Raw genomic sequence first — 17,480 nt, forward strand, 5'->3', positions numbered from 1 at the left:
ATATCTTTTCAGATCCTTTGCCCAATTTTTAATGGGCTAATTTGTCTTTTTATTATTGAGTTGTAAGAATTCTTTATATATTCGAGATATATAAGTCCTTTATCAAATACGATTTGCAAAGATTTTCTCCCAATCTGTGAGTTGTCCCTTCACTTTCTGGTGTCCTTTGATGTACAGTTAGTTTGTCATCAGTACTGATTCTACTTCATCTTTTTAAGTATAATTCAAAGTTTGCAAAATAATCATTAAAAACTTATCTTGTCATATATATTTCTCATTGATAAACAGAATGAACAGTGATGACTACTTCTACTTTGTATACATACAAACAGCAATATGCAAAGAACTGATTCTTAATCTGTACATCTTAGTGGTTTAATCTAACTGTAAAGCAGCATAACATGCACAATGTGGTCATCGCTCCTCCACAAACCATGCTATTGCCATTGCATGCTACTCAACAGTATAAGTTGAGAAAGTACTCAGGAAACTTTATGGCTGGAATTACAAGTTTCTTGGCAGCAGTGGTTTTGTTTCGTTTTGTTTTTCCTCCCCCTCAAGGAGTGCAATTTGTAAACAATTTCTCATCTGCAGTTTGGTCACTTCTCTGCCTTGCATGGTAAGATTTTTTTTAGTGGTATTATTTTTCTCTTGATCTGAAAAAAACTATTGATTTAATAAAAAGGTCATTGGTCTTTATTTAATAATGAAACAGAAGCTCTCAAGGCTTCATACTTTTATAAAAAATTTCAGAAACAGAGGCACTAGGGGTAAATGCATTGCTGCTTCTATACAATTAACTTTCATTTCTCGATCAAAAAAAATATTTTTATGACAGCCAGTATGAAATCATTACAATCAGGGTCAGTTGCCCTGGCATCTTCTATTCTAGGACTGGAGTTCTCTAAATTATGTTTACATTAATGTTGAATTAGTGTAGCAGTGAATCACTGATTTATAATTTTTAAATATTATTTTCATCATTACTTTTATGCTTCAATGAATCACATTTTAGCCATGATCAATTTGGGGGAATTAAGAAAATAATATAGCTAATTTAAGCAAGGAAAAATTAATATAGATTTAACAATAATATGTGAATGATATAAAAGTTCAGAAGCCAAAGTAAACTGCCCTAGTTAAATGAATTTGTCTAAATAAAACATCCAATGCAATGTTTGTTGTACATGAACAGTCTAATAAATTGTAACATATAATGAATGAAATGTGATTTGGAGGGACATCACAATTTATTTTACATTTCAAAATGTGAAATCATTGTTGACAAAATTTATTACATTGCTTGTTCATACCTAACTGCCTGGAATCCTTGGTAGATAGCTAAGTATTCTGGTAAACTAGGAATCACACAGAGAAATACCTATGGCTGGAATGTAGCAGGAGCCTAAAGAATGGCTATTATTATTATCTTCATTCTCACCTGTTCTACTTGCCTCATAGTTTGCATTGGAGAATACTAGAGCCCTTCTATGTGCTCTAGGTCAAGTTGCCTATATAGCATGTCTAGCTCATTCTGACTGGGTGCTCCCATGGCTTTATCTACTTGATTACTTCACAGATTATACTGGAACTGCTGTGTTGTAAGCCCAATGGCCCTATCTATCTTGCACACAGCTGTGGTATTGGTGTTTTACATAGTGTCTAGTCCATAGGAAAAGATCAATAAATATTTAAGAAATGAATATAGAAATCAAGATGAGAGAAATTATTATCTTCTGTGATTTGGGACTAACTATGGAGAAAAAACACTTGATAAAGAATCCTTTCTAAAATATTTATGCATCCAACACCGGAATACCTAAATATAGAAAACAAATATTAACAGACCTAAGAGGGAGAAAGAGACAGCAATACAATAATAATAGGGGCTTTAATACCCCAATTTCATCAATGGATATATCATCCAGACAGAAAATCAATGAGGAAACATTTGAATAAAATGATGTATTGGACAGAGTGGACTTAACAAACATATACAGAACATTTCATTCCAAAGCAACAGAATACACATTTGTCTAAAGCACATAAGGAACACTGTCCAGAATAGTTAGGGCACCACAAAAATATCTTAATAAATTTAAGAAGACTGAAGTCATATCAAGCATCTTTTCCAACCAAAATGGTATGAAACTAGAAATCAATTACAAGATGACAACTGGAATATTCACAAATATGTGGAACTTAACATGCTGTTGAATAACCAATGGGTTAAGGAAGAAGTAAAAAAATACCTTGGGACAAATGAAAATGTAAATATAACATACAACACTTATGGAACACTGCCAATACAGTTGTAAGTGAGAAGCTGGTAAGGCTTACTAAATGCCTACATCAAGAAATAAAGATCTCAAATAAACAATCTAACTTTACATCTCAAGGAACTAGAAAAAGAAGAACAAAATCCAAAGTTAGCAGAAGGAAAGAAATGATAAAGATCAGAGCAGAAAGGATTGGAAACTAAAAGACAATAGAAAAGATCAGTGTGACTACATTTATCATGGTGAACACTGAATAATATACAGAATTACTGAATCAATGTTGTACACCTGAAACTAATACAACATTTTATGTCAATTATATTTCAATAAGAAGTAAAGTTTGAAAAGACTGAAAAGATCAATGAAACTAAGCTGATTTTTTAAAAAAGATAAACAAAATTGACAAGACTTTATCTAGACAGACCAAGAAAAAAAAAAGACTCAAATAAAATCAGAAATGCAAGAGATGTTACAATTGAAAGCACAGAAATACAAAGGATCATAAAAGACTATTATGAACAATTATATGCCAGTACACAAATAGATCATTTAAGAAGAAATGGATAAAGCCCCTGAAACTTGATAATCAGAGGTTTCTGGATTACTAAAGAAAATATGGCATATGAAAATAACTGAATCTATTTACATGTTAGAAAGTATCTATTGTTTGGAACCAGGCTGTAAGCAAAAACAGATCATAAATGTTTTGATTCTAAACAAATTCTAAGTGATGTGATTCTAAACAAGCTACCATCACGTAGTGCCAATATTTGCCAATAAGCCTACATTGTAGCAAAGTACCTCTGTCCCTAAAACTGAGCCCAGTGCTATATACTTGATAGATCCTCAATAAACACTTAAAAAACCAAACTAATACCATTAATGAAAATGTCTGTGAATAAAGTGATAAGCAGTTTTGCCAAAACAAAAGGCTCATATAATACATACTTCCTGATTAGAAATAGAACAATTATTGATATAAAGATCCATTCTGGGCCATTAAAGAATGACTCAGAGTATGAATATGTTTGGGCTTGATTTTATTTATTAAAAACTTTGTTATAGGATGGGCATCTCTGGTTGCACTAATGATGTAATCATTCAAGTGATGAAAGTAACTGAACCAAAGTAAAGTTTATATAAATTCAGGCCTAGGAAGCCATCCTCCAAGTCTGTTCATGAATTTGATTTTCATTGCAAGCTTAAGATAAAGTATTACTTGAAATTTTTTTGAAGAGTAAAGGCAAATTCACAATTACAAGGGACAGTGTTTCTTGTCACATATTCAGCAGATACCAAATCTATTACGATCCATGCATAGTCCAAAACAAGTCTTTGAACCTATAAGAGCTTTTCTTAGGAACTTTACTTATGAACTAAATGATAACTTTCATGAAGACACTCTAAAAACAAAGAGAAATCCTTACCTCTTGCCGTTAAATTTCAATAAAAATTTCAATTATATGGAGCCTTGGATTTTCCCTGTAACCCTCATATTAAATTTTGTGCTCAGTATTAAAGGAATTAAAGTCAATTTCTTTACCAATGAATTATGAGGAACACAAATTAAGATGAAAGAATGAACTGGGAATATGCATGCAAATATTGTGCATTCATATTATTATACAGCATAATCTGTAAATCTAGTACTAATGAGACTCAAGATTTAAATGGCTGAAGAATGTGTTTAGTGACTTATTGTCAATCAATGCCTCTATTCCAGGATAAACATAATCTTGAATGGCAACACACCTATTATTACAAATTCCTAAGTAAGTACAGTACTTCATTATTTCAAAATGTCACTGTCAATTTATAGAGTAACAGATAAACATCTTTCCATCATATACCTGATTACCTTTTCTATAGAGTAAATGAAACACTGACTATTAAGGAAAATCACAAACATCATTTTTCCAGCAATAAAATAAACTTAGTGTGTATTTAAACTCTAAACTAGTTATAGCACTTCAAATTTTCATATTAGTTAATGTGGACACATTAGGTTTTATACCACTGCAATCAAGAACTTTTTTCAAGTAACATTTTTCATGTGAATTCTTCCAAGTATTAAATATTCAATCATCTAATAAACATTTACTGAGTGCCTACTTTGTCCTAGGTACACTGATAGGAGGTAAATGTTATAAATGTGAATGTGATACAACTCAGACTCTTAACAAACTCACAGAATAATAGAAGAAAGAGACAAGCAAATATGGTAAAACACAATAATTCTACTTTATATTTGTCTACATGTTTTCCATTTCCAATAGCTAATGGGTATTGTATTGAAAACACTCAATATAGCTGGAAACTTTTCATCATTGCTCAGCAATCAAACTTTCCCTATTTGTCTATGAAAAACATTTTTCAACTAAAAATATTAGAAAGGACAATTTAAGAAATACCTGTGAATTGAGCATCTCAAATTAACAAATGCTAACATATGTTTCATATTTTATCTTTAGACTGTTCTTTAGACTGTTCTCCAAATCCAGACATTTTTTACCTGATAAAGCACTAATAATTACTTGAGATTATCATAGGTCCTACTGGCCATGTGACCTTGGGTAAATTAACTTAACTCTTGAGTCTCAGTTTTCTCACCTGAAAAGGGAAGATAATAGTACCAATCTGTGCTAGGCTATCTCCCATTTGCCCCCTCAGTATCCAAGCTCTATCTAGCTTTTTGCCCGGGTAAGTTCTCTTGCCTTGCAGCTTTTGGTTGGGTTACCTAGGTAGTATTGGCAGAAGATCAGAGTATGGAAGGAAAGTAAATCTATTCTCTGGTTTCCTCCCTAGCAGGTCACCAAGGGCTGACTATATCCCTCTATCAGATATAGTCTTCTCGATTTACCACCCTCCACGGCCTTTAGGCCTATAGGTGGTAATGGCTCCGTTTAGCCCTAAAGTCTGTACTATCCATTGCTGACTTCCATAAACCTTGCCCTTACCTTTACAAACAATTCTCTTATTAAACTGTTCCAAATGACCCAGTTTGAAAGTGCCACGTGTTTTCTGCCAGAACTCTGTGTGACTCATATACAACCTCATGGGGTTATTTTGATACTACAAGAGATAATATATGCAAAGTACTTAGCTTGATGCTTAGCACACTATAAATATTCAATAAGTGTTGACTACTATTGTCATGATCAATATTGCTGTTATTATTTTATTTGAGGTTCTACACTCATGCCATCTATACCAACTGAATATACTCAGGACACTGAGAAATTCAGAATTCTGGAGACCTTTTACTAATTCTCACAGCACTTCAAAAATGTAAAATGTGTCTATCACAAATCAACCTCAATATTTAAAAAGAGTAAGAGGATCTTGAAAGCGAGTGAAAAACCACATAGTGCACAGGATTTCCTGGACTGTCGTTTCTTTTGTAAATATGCTTCAGAATTCATTTCCTGCAAATTGACCTCCTGCCACTACTCCAAATCTAGCAAAGTATAAATGTCCATAAAGTTAAACAAATTGTTGGGTCTTGGGGTCATGAAAAGAATGGACTGAAAGGTAAACTCAATGGCATAAAAGTACTTGGTTAATCTGGAAATGCATCTTCATTTTCTTTATTTATTATTACATAGGCAAGCATCTCCATTTGACAAATAATTTCATCAAAATCCTATTAAAGGTCTACTTAACCTTTCATCTTACCTCATCCTTTATATCTTCCTGTTGTTGGGCGGTGAAGATCTCCATTGCAGCCATGAGTCTCATCATTAACTCATCCACTGTTGTGTTACCTAGCAACACATGGAGATCACCAAACTTTACATTAGTAATGTTATTATAAAATGGAAAGTCATTCTAGAATTGATCAGCAAGGAATAACTATAGTCTAATAAAAATGACAGAGTACTATGCTAATACCCAGTTAAAATATTTTCATGTTTTCCTTGAAAAGTTTCATATGTTCACTGTGAAAGAGTAAACCAGTATATAGGCAGTTGAAATTTCAAACACAGTATACTTGAAGGAACCATCTGTTAACGAGAAAGATTTTCAGCTCATAAAGAAGAATGGCCAAGTATTGGAAATCAAAGTTCTTTTAAGTTATAGAAACATATCTACTTAAAAATACTAGCAACAGCTACCATTTTTTTTATATGCCAGTAAGTAGGCTAACTGCTTTATATAGGTTATCTTATTAAATCTGTACAATAATTCTTTGAAGGTATCATGATCTTGAGTTTAAAGAGAGGGAAAAGGAGGCTTTAAGAACTGGAGTAGCCTGTGCAATCAAGATCAGGCTTTTGATTAAGTGGTGGGACCAGAATTTGAAACCAAATGAGTCTGACTCAAAAGCCTGTTCTCTTTTGCCACCTCAATATACTGTTTATTTAGAATTATTTCCTATAATTAAATATTCCTTGATGAAGTGGATAGTACTTTATTTACTGAAAAAAACTGAGTTCTTTTTTGTGCCCAATTGGTATTTTTCTCTTTCAGCTGCTTCCAAATGACTATGCTTTAAACTTTATAAGAGAATATTCAGTGTTTAAAAAAGTTTTAATTTTAATTCCAGTTAGTTCCCATAATGTTATATTAGTTTTATAAAAGTATTAAAATGTTTGGTTTTCCTTAATGCTATCTTCTTCTTTGTCTAAGGCCATAACAAACATTTATGCCATTTCCTGAGTGTATTTTCCTGTTACTTGCTTTGAATACATCTACAACAGAGAAACCCATAAAGATACATAAAGATATAGCGATTCTTCTCTTCTTTCAAGATTATTGGCAAAGAGCCCATCTTTCTCCAGGGCCTGAGAAGAGCTCTTCCTATCCCATTGATCAAATAGGACAACAAGTAGCAAGCATCTTTGTTGGTGTTATTCTGGAGTAGAATGGTCCTTTTCTCAATTTTCCTTATGACCACTGGCAGCATGGCAGGGAGCATCTGTGGTCCTTATCAAAAAAATTCAGTCACATCGGTACTACTGTCCCAATAAATGAGCTAGAGAACAAGTATTATCTTGGTGTGATATCATGGTACTGAAAAAGAAGAGCTGGTTTTGTAGTCATAGTTTCTAGTTCTGCTACCTACAAACCATATGATTTAGTACCTAAAAATTGCCTAGCATGTGACAAGGGCTTAATAAATATTCACTTAGTAAATGAATAAATAAGTGGATGAGTGACTGACTATAGCTCTCTAAGGATTGATTCTCTTATCGGTAAAATAAAAATAACATTACCTCTGTATATAGTACATATGATTGCTGGCAGTTATTATGAATAGATACAACGAATGGCAAAAAGTTTAGCAGTACCTTCAATATAGAGTTTGATAATGGGCAAATTGTTGAGTTTCTCTTTCTCATTTGCAAACTGTAGTGACTAAGACTCAGAGCATGGGATATGAATTCTTTATGGAGGATACTAGAAAGGTGGTTACATACTGGCCATTCATTTTCAGGCTTAAGCCAATGCTTATCAACTATGCTTCAGTGCTAACGGTCAGGACTCACTACCAAACTGGACAAGACAGAGGAAAGGTACCAGTTAACGCAGGTCCAGACAAGTTTTTTCTCTAACCTATTGCAGTGGTTTTCAAACTTCTGTTTTCAGAACTTGTTTACACTCTTAACAACTACTGAGATCCTCAAATAAGTTTTGTGGGTTATTGTTATCAACATTTACTGTGTTAAAAATTAAAGCTGAAATACTTAAAACGTATTTATCAATTCATTAAAAGTAACAATGATAAAACCATTACATGTTTATATAAATACCATATTTTTATGAAAAATGGCTTTATGTTCCAAATGAAAACATTTAGTGAGAAGAATGGTATAGTTTCAACATTTTTGCAATTTTTTTTAAATGTCTGCTTAGGGATCCCTGGGTGGCGCAGCGGTTTGGCCCCTGCCTTTGGCCCAGGGCACGATTCTGGAGACCCAGGATCGAATCCTACGTCGGGCTCCCGGTGCATGGAGCCTGCTTCTCCCCCTCTGCCTATGTCTCTGCCCCTCTCTCTCTCTCTGTGTGACTATCATAAATAGATAAAAAAAATAAAAAAATTAAAAAAAAAATAAACGTCGCTGCTTAATAGAACATAACTGGATTCTTGTATCTACTTCTATGTTAAACTAGTTACAATATGTTGTCTTATGACTTAGCTGAAATTTATCAAGCAAGTCTGCCCTTAAACAGACATATAATTGAAAAAGGGAGGAGTATTTTAATAAATAATATGGTACACATGATCGCATTTGATAAACTCAAATGGACAAGTGGAAGTTTCTTCAAGTATGTGAGGAATTTGAAACTATTGAACTTTCTGTACTTTGTTATATTAAGATACACTGACCTATCTCATTCTTTGAATGGATCTTTTACCTAGGCAGGACTTTATAATATCATGCACTGGTCATGTGGAAAATACTGGTTTACTGACTTATGCATTTATCTTCAATGTTGACATAACTAATTATATGATACAAAAAAAATCGTATATTTGTAACATTACAACTGTTCTCATCAGAAAATTATTTAAGCTGTTAATCTTACAGTGGAAGATATAACATTTTGCTTAAATGCTCAAAAAATAATTTTTAAAATTGCACATTATGGAAGTAAAGAATATGACAGTAGTATAGTTTGGACATGACTGATTTGTGTGAAGGTGCCAGTAGTTTTACACAACATTGATTTTGTGCCATCAGTGCAAATGTCAACACAGTAAAAATAAATAAATAATAAATAAATAAAAATGCAAAAACAGAAGAGCCTTATTACCATTATGAAAATAATAATTTGACCTCATGGATCCAATGAAATGGTCTAGAGGACCTTCAGAATCTTGGACCACTTTGAAAACCACTTTATTATATTGCCTCTGATGGGGGAAAACAGGAATGAAGTATTATACATTTACCTTATGTATGCAATTCATTTGCCCAGCAGAGTATCTTTAGCATTGTTTATGAAACTCAATGCTCTAGGGATAGAGCAAACACAAAATCCCAGAGGTTTTATTTTGAGGTTTAAAGACACTAGTATTTACACTCATTCCTCCATCATATTATCTACTATAGAACTTTTGACTTAAATAGGGGTAAAAATAAAGTATCTCAAACAGAAGCTTTAGCTCAGGGCACTTGAAACATCTTTTTCCCTGGGGCAAAGAAAGTTAAACTGTTTTCAATTTAAGCTTGCTATTAATAAGGTAATATTTTAAAATAATCCTTGGGGTATATCAGTAGCAGTAAAAAAAAAATCATTCACCTTTTTTGTTTGTAAAGAATATTCAATGTGATTAAATTCATAGGCATCCTATAGCTTCGCACCTTAGCGTTGCATCCTAGACACAGACTCACACAATTAAGGGGAAACAACTACCACTGCATGAACAATTAATTTGCAATATCTAGTCACTGGCTTTTCTAGATAACTAAAAATAAGCATTTCTTTCAACAAATCAACATTACAGCAAGAAATCAATATATGTATAAGAAATGTCATGTCTGATAACTGATTATGGCTTAATTACTAGTTTAGAGAATTTAGCAATTCTGAACTTTTAACATGATTATGCTCTGTCCCTAGGGCTGTTATTTTATTAAGAAATTTCTGTTAGATTTTTATGCAGCATATTTCATTTTTCATAGATTCTATACTTTTTGAAGATGTTCTTTAGGATATTCTATGTTTTTTTTTATTCTATGTTTTAAAATATAAAGATGCTCACTCATACAGAGAATTACTGTCAACTTTGATGGTAAATATTATAAGGTTATCACATACACAAGAAGACACTTCTCTTGTGACATGTACTTTACCTTGTATCACATTTAACACTTCGTTAGATGATCGCTTTCCCATAATAATCAGAAAAAGTGGAAACTGATCTGTTTTTTGAGTCCGGATGGTTTGTGCAACAACACTGCCAAAGTGTCTATTGCACATTGTCAGAAATCTAAAATGAGACAAAAGCCAAAGTAAATTTCATTTCAGAGTTTAATAAATTTACTAGTACCCCGACAAAAAACTCACTGCTTTACTAATTATGTTAATAATCATTAGATAGCCTGTCTAATATCAATATATAAAATCTTGCTAGGCTGAGTTTTCAACTACATCTTAAATGATATAGAAGCGACTATCATATAGAAAAGCAGGCAGCATGCCCTAACTGTCATCTGGGGCTAAAAGCATAGGTTCTTAGTCTTAAAACATTGCAAGGTATACTGACCTAATATATGATAAACAAACTGAATTTTAAGGGGAAAGAGTTTCTTAAATGGACAAATGTTGTATGGTACAAGGTTAAATTGACTGACAGCATCCTAAACGGGATTTAGCAACATTTTCTCAAGTCTTTAGAATCATGAATTGTACTTTAGAATTGTGTTTTCTCCAGTAGTAGCAGGTCTCCTGGTTTCATACTTAACATGGGATAAAAATAATAATTCTAAGCTTTTGACCAAAAAAAGCTCAGAGATATTAGCATACTGAAGTCTAGCATTAGTATTCTTAACACGATCTGGAATAAATGAAAAAACTGATAAAGCTTTTCTCTTCTATTAGAGGACTGTTTGAAATTAGCATTTCTTTCAAGAGAAAAGGGTAGCTTATGATATGTTTTCAGATCTGATGGTAAAAAGTAAATGTCATAATAATAATGAATTATGAAAGACCAAATGCAAATATAGAATGCTTTAATAAGATCCAATTTAATAAAGTCTGTAAAAATAATGGACTTTTAATAACACAGGTCACAAAAGGCAAAACAGTGGAAATTCTGGGGACTAGCCACTGGTACTGGCTTATTAATTCTTAATTATGTTCATGAAAGGCAACTTAAATCGTGTGTTTTCTTATGCCTTATGATAATATTTTAGGTAACAACTCCTCTGAAATGTATGTTCTAGCTGATGAGCAAAATCCTGTTGTCACATGCATTAGAAGGTAAATCTATTTGAAAAGACAAACGGCATTAAAATGTCATGTGCTCATATTCATTTGATATCCAAATTCAAAACAGAATCAAACCTCTTAATTTTTAAAGCCAATATATCTCTTGTCTATAGAAATTCATTCCAGAAATTTAGGCTGAATCCTCCACAAAACCCATGCTGTGACTATAGAAAGCAGACCATGTTAAGGGCCACTAGAACTGCCAGCAAGAGTGTCAAGACAAGTTAGCACCATCGCAATAAGTTCATCGGGAAGCCGTTTCATATTTACATTTAGAGCAGCAATAACCAGACCTCATGGCAATTTGAAATGACAAGACCCTAAGAAATCCATTGTTGGCCATGAAATATCATTGCTCCCATGAAAATTCATATCTTCACATTCCAGAACTATTATGCGATAAAAGGTGCTCAAGCAGCCTAAGTCTCAGGTACCAAATTTCACACCCGTATAAGCTTTAATTCATCAATAGGAATGCGTAGATCAGGACAATGGAAAGTTAGGATCTCATTTTTCTTTCTGCTTTTTAAAATATTTGAAGTCAGTCCTGACCTGATTTGATCACTGGCAACCTCTGAATGTAAACATGTCAAAAAACAGTTGGAATGTCATTCCCTACAAAAAGGAGAAAATAAGTCCTTGTTGCTTTCACACCAATGGATTAAGTCGGTATCACACAGTAGATGTCTGTCATAGCAGTAGTCTCACAAGTGATATTAAATACTACCTAAACAGGATACCCCAAAAAAAGGAAGGGAGGAAAGAAATCAGGAATAAGGAAAGAGAGAAAAGGAAGGAAAGAAAGAAAGAGGCAGGCAGGCTGGCTAGCTTTGTGGTTTAAAGAATTCAATTTCAAGATAATTTTGCCTGGAAATTGTGTACTTTCCAAATAGTCTTTTTATGAAAATGAGTTAGAAGGGAAAATTATTATGAAAATATAGGTATCTTATTGGGTTTGAATTAATATACAACATTTCAAAACTTTACAAAATATATTCAAGAGAGACACAGCCTTCAAAAGCACATTAGCTGTTCAATTAACTATAAAAAACAACAAAGTGGGATCCCTGGGTGGCGCAGCGGTTTGGCGCCTGCCTTTGGCCCAGGGCGCGATCCTGGAGACCCGGGATCGAATCCCACATCCGGCTCCCGGTGCATGGAGCCTGCTTCTCCCTCTGCCTGTGTCTCTGCCTCTCTCTCTCTCTCTCTGTGACTATCATAAAAAAAAAAAAAAAAAAAAAAAAAAAAAAACAACAAAGTGATCAGTTGTCTACCAGGTATTGGCAACTCATTCTAATGTTTTGGAAGTAGTTGAGAAATACACAGGGATCCCGCAGCCAGTTGATGCTTTCTAGGGGCCTTCACTAACGATTTGTTCTAATCAAAGAGAGACTTTGTTAAAATTTTAATTAATCTAATTAATCTAAGATCTGAATCATGTTTACTTTGAGATTTTCAAATTACAATCATTGAGAGCCTGTAGGGCCAGTGGACAGCCCCAAATTACAAAATTCCAAATTGTCAGTTCTTGCATTACAATTTATAAGAACTTCAAAACACAAATATTAAATCTTTCTCATGGCTGGGGGGCTCTGCTTCTTCCTCTCAACATCATTCACAGCACAAAGTTACCATTCACAGCACACTGCAAAAATCCAGTTCAAAACACTAGCACAAAAACAGACCAGGGAAAAATAAATTGTTTCAAGAAAAAAAAAATGTGGTTCTCATAATAGCAGAATTTTCTTCTTTTTTAAAGAGATAGAAGTGTGCCGGTGCATCTAATGGCAGCAGCAAACTTGTCAGCCTAACTCCATATAGTGTTCATTAGAGTTAGGTGTCATGAAGGGATAAATGGTATCTGTAGCAACAGGATTCCTGCAATCTCAAAACCAAAGGGGGAAGCAATGGCAAGCATTTCTTCTTCTGTGGCAAGAAGAAATGGCTTTGTTTTTTAATTATAAAAGTTTAAATAAATGAAGCAACCTATTCATCATATATCTATTTGAGGAGAGGGAATAAGTTGACAAATAAATCCCCAAAACCAAAAGCTAAAGTGATAGATTTGAAAAGATGAAGAACAAATGCCCTTACTGACAGGGTAAAATGAAGTGGAGGAAGAGAGTTATGGAGGAAGGAGGAAAGGTTGAGAAAAAGAATGAAGAGAGAACAGCTAATCACAAATCAGGTATAATAAAGCAACTCATTTGTCCCTGGGGGCTTGGTGCTGGTGGCAGTGGGGTTAGTGAGTGAGAAGTCTCAAACTTCTGCCTTGCTCAAGAAGCAAAATATAATTAGTAGCGCATATTCACCAATTATTGTTATTAGAAATCTAAAATTAGAAAGATACAATTTTATCTTTTAATCTAAAGTTTGGAGAGAAAAAAAGCAGAACATCTAATGGCTAGCATATATTAATCATTAGTAAAGTTTTTAGTCTCTGAAGTATAGATCTTTTCTATCTTGCTAATGGAAACCAGGATTACTAATAAATCAGATATGGGAAAAAGTAACCTCATTTTAATTCAAAACAGGATATAGTTTAGTTTCTTTCAAAATCATAATTAAATGAGTCACTGACTTTTACTAAATTGTACTCCAACATAAAATATACACTAGGGATCCCTGGGTGGCGCAGCGGTTTGGTGCCTGCCTTTGGCCCAGGGCGCGATCCTGGAGACCCGGGATCGAATCCCACGTCGGGCTCCCGGTGCATGGAGCCTGCTTTTCCCTCTGCCTATGTCTCTGCCTCTCTCTCTCTCTGTGTGTGACTATCATAAATAAATAAAAATTAAAAATATATATATACTAAAAGAAATAGCAAATTACAGAAGGAGTGGTAAACTCTGCAAACATTTACTGATTACCTATAGCATACCAGGTAATGTAAAAGGAGGCATATCTAATAAAAAGTAGAAGCCAAAAATTGCTAATGACTCTCTGTGAAGCTGCTTCTTTTTTTTTTCTGTGAAGCTTCTTGAATTATTACACTTCAATATGACCTCCAAAGAAGTGTCACATGTAAAATGGGCGTGACACTTATCTTTAAAATCCTTATTCTCAGGGCACCTGGGTGGTTCAGCGGTTGAGAGTCTGCCTTCGGCTCAGGGCATGATCTTGTGGTCCCAGATCGAGTCCTGCCTCAGGCTCCTTGCGAGGAGCCTGCTTCTCCCTCTGCCTATATCTCTGCCAATCTCTGTCTCTCATGAATAAGTAAATAAAATCTTAAAAAAAAAAGAAAGAAAAAACCCAACCCATATTCTTTTTTTTTTTTTTAATTTTTTTTTTATTTTTTTATTTTTTTATTTATGATAGTCACAGAGAGAGAGAGAGAGAGAGGCGCAGAGACACAGGCAGAGGGAGAAGCAGGCTCCATGCACCGGGAGCCTGATGTGGGATTCGATCCCGGGTCTCCAGGATCGCGCCCTGGGCCAAAGGCAGGCGCCAAACCGCTGCGCCACCCAGGGATCCCCCCAACCCATATTCTTGTAAGATACTAAAAGTACTCAGAATTATGCTCAAAATATGGTATTTCCTGAACAATGGTACCTATTTTATTATTAACTGCATAATGACATTTAAGATTTTTTTTAAAGATTTATTTATTTATGATAGACATATATATAGAGAGAGGCAGAAACACAGGAGGAGGGAGAAGCAGGCTCCATGCCTGGGAGCCTGACATGGGACTTGATCCCAGGACTCCAGGATCACGCCCTGGGCCAAAGGCAGGCGCTAAACCGCTGGGCCACCCAGGGATCCCCTGACATTTAAGATTTTTATCACAACTATTCTCAGGATTAAAATTATAGCTTATATCTATGGGCCAACACTGAAAGATATTTTACATAGTTAAGAATTGTTGATTAAAAAAAAAATAGTCACTGGTTTTATTTTGTTTTAGAGAATGAAAGGGCAATCATTAATATCTGGAAAATAAGAAAATACATGGTGCTGCAGCTGTGTGATACTACAAAACTTTACTTAGAAGTGGATATTAGAGACACAATACAATTATATAGCTAAATGTAACCAGAATCTTATTTTCCAAACTTACTCATCTTTAATAGAAAAATGAAGTAAAAAAAAAGATATAGGGCAACCCGAGTGACTCAGCAGTTTAGCGACGCCTTCAGCCCAAGGTGTGATCCTTGGAGACCCAGGATGGAGTCCCACGTCGGGCTCCCTGCACGGAGCCTGCTTCTCCCTCTGCCTGTGTCTCTGCCTCTCTCTCTCTCTCTCTCATGAATAAATAAATAAAAATTAAAAAAAAAGATATAGAACTGAAATAATTTTTTTTTAATTAAGAAGGCTCTTCCCTTTAGAAGAAACCAAACTAGCAGTTTTTGCTATAATAATAATCCTCGTTACTTATACATATTAATTTGTGTGTCTAGGGTTTTTTTTTTTTTTTTAAAGATTTTACTTATTTATTCATGAGAGAGAGAGAGAGAGAAAGAGATAGAGAGATAGAGAGGAAGAGACACAGGCAAAGGGAGAAGCAGGCTCCATGCAGGGAGCCCGATGTGGGACTCGATCCTGGGTCTCCAGGATCAAGCCCTGGGCTGAAAGTGGCGCTAAACCGCTGAGCCACTCGGGCTGCCCCGGGTTTTTTTTTTTTTAATCTCAGTAGAAAAACCAGAACATAAGATAGAGAAAGGACCCTTGAGATCATCTACTTATCTAGCCAAAACACAATTCTCCTTTCCTCCTCTTTTCCCTTTAATAGGAAAATTAAAGCCAAGGTTCTTTAATGTGTGAAGTGACACTTGTCAAGTTACTAGCACTGTCAAACATACCAAAATCAGACCAACCAGAGCATTTTTGTCTCCTAATGCAACATAATTTCTGCCAGTCTGCAATGCCTATCCTGTTGTTCAGCTCCTTTCTGGATTCCCATTGTGAATGACCTTCAGCATCCCTGACACATACCCTTTTGTCCTTTGAGGGTGGCTTTGTTTTTTAGAAATAGTCTTATGTCTGATTCAAACTGAGTAAGGGAAACAAGGTATGTGGACTAAGCTAGGGGACATTGACTATAAAGGCAGTGATCTTCAAGCTTTAATGGCTTAGGAGTCACCTAGGGAGTTAAAAAGAATTTTTTTAAACATTTATCTATTTATTTTGAGAGAGAGTGCGAGAGAGCAAGTGCACATGAGCAGGAAAGGCAGAGGGAGAGAGAATTTGAAGCAGATTCTGCACTGAGTGCGGAGTCCAACATGGGGCTGGATCCCATTACCCTGAGATCATGACCAGAGCAGAATCCAAGAGTTGGTCGCTAACCTAACTGCACCACCCAGGCACCCCTAGGGAGTTTATTCTAAAAGGCAAGTTCCTCAGCCTCATCCCTCTGAGATTCTGATTCAGCAGAACAGGAAACTGCCTGTTTTAATAAGTTGCCAACCCACACCAGGTGATTTTGGTGTGATTAATGGACCACACTGAGAATCACTGCTTTCAGGACACGGAACTGCTTTCCTTCTAAGGCTTTTTTTGTAATCTGTCTTGGAATGCAGTTCTTTTAGAAGTTGTCCCCAGGGACGGAAGCCTGGGTGGCTCAGCAGTTGAGTGTCTGCCTTCAGCCCAAGGTGTGATCCTGGAGTCCTGGGATCAAGTCCTGCATCGGGCTTCCTGCATGGAGCCTGCTTCTTCCTCTGCCTGTGTCTCTGCCTCTCTCTCTCTCTCTCTCTCTCTCTCATGAATAGATAAATAAACAATCTTAAAAAAAAAAATCTCTCTCCCACCTCCTCTCCACCAACCCTCAGTGTGTCCTCTAGTTAAGAGTCAGTTTTATGGTCCCCCCTCACTGCCCCCACCTTGTTCATCTGTTAAAGAATGCACACATACTCTTAACCTAGCACTCCTGCGTCTAGGAATTTAGTCTAGATATATTTTCATTTGAGTAATCATCTGTGTACTGTTACTATAGAATTGCAATAGAAGGATCTTATTAAATAAATTATAGTATCTTATGGCACTTAAAGGAATAATATTAAGCCACAAAATAGAAAGAGTTCTTTAGGGATCCCTGGGTGGCGCAGCGGTTTGGTACCTGCCTTTGGCCCAGGGTGCAATCCTGGAGACGTGGGATCAAATCCCACATCGGGCTCCCGGTGCATGGAGCCTGCTTCTCCCTCTGCCATGTCTCTGCCCCTCTCTCTGTGACTATCATAAAAAATAAAAAAGAAAGAGTTCTTTATGAACTGATACTGAATATCTTTAACAGACGGTAGTGGAAAAGCAGGGTGTTGAATAGTGTTT

General features: G+C 35.1%; 1 protein-coding gene across 3 annotated transcripts in view; it reads right to left on the minus strand.

The window, feature by feature from the left end:
- The window catches only part of FAF1 (Fas associated factor 1), a 470,490-nt gene that overhangs the window by 85,614 nt on the left and 367,396 nt on the right, over positions 1-17,480 (minus strand). For all 3 annotated transcript variants that reach the window (XM_041738818.1, XM_041738819.1, XM_041738820.1), the window contains 2 exons: positions 10,082-10,218; positions 5,955-6,043 (listed from right to left, as the gene is read on the minus strand). In XM_041738818.1, coding sequence (XP_041594752.1) covers positions 5,955-6,043; positions 10,082-10,218 — 226 coding nt within the window. The remainder of the gene's footprint in view (positions 1-5,954; positions 6,044-10,081; positions 10,219-17,480) is intronic.

The sequence above is a fragment of the Vulpes lagopus genome, chromosome 23, assembly GCF_018345385.1.
Source record: "Vulpes lagopus strain Blue_001 chromosome 23, ASM1834538v1, whole genome shotgun sequence".
NCBI classification, from domain to species: domain Eukaryota; kingdom Metazoa; phylum Chordata; class Mammalia; order Carnivora; family Canidae; genus Vulpes; species Vulpes lagopus.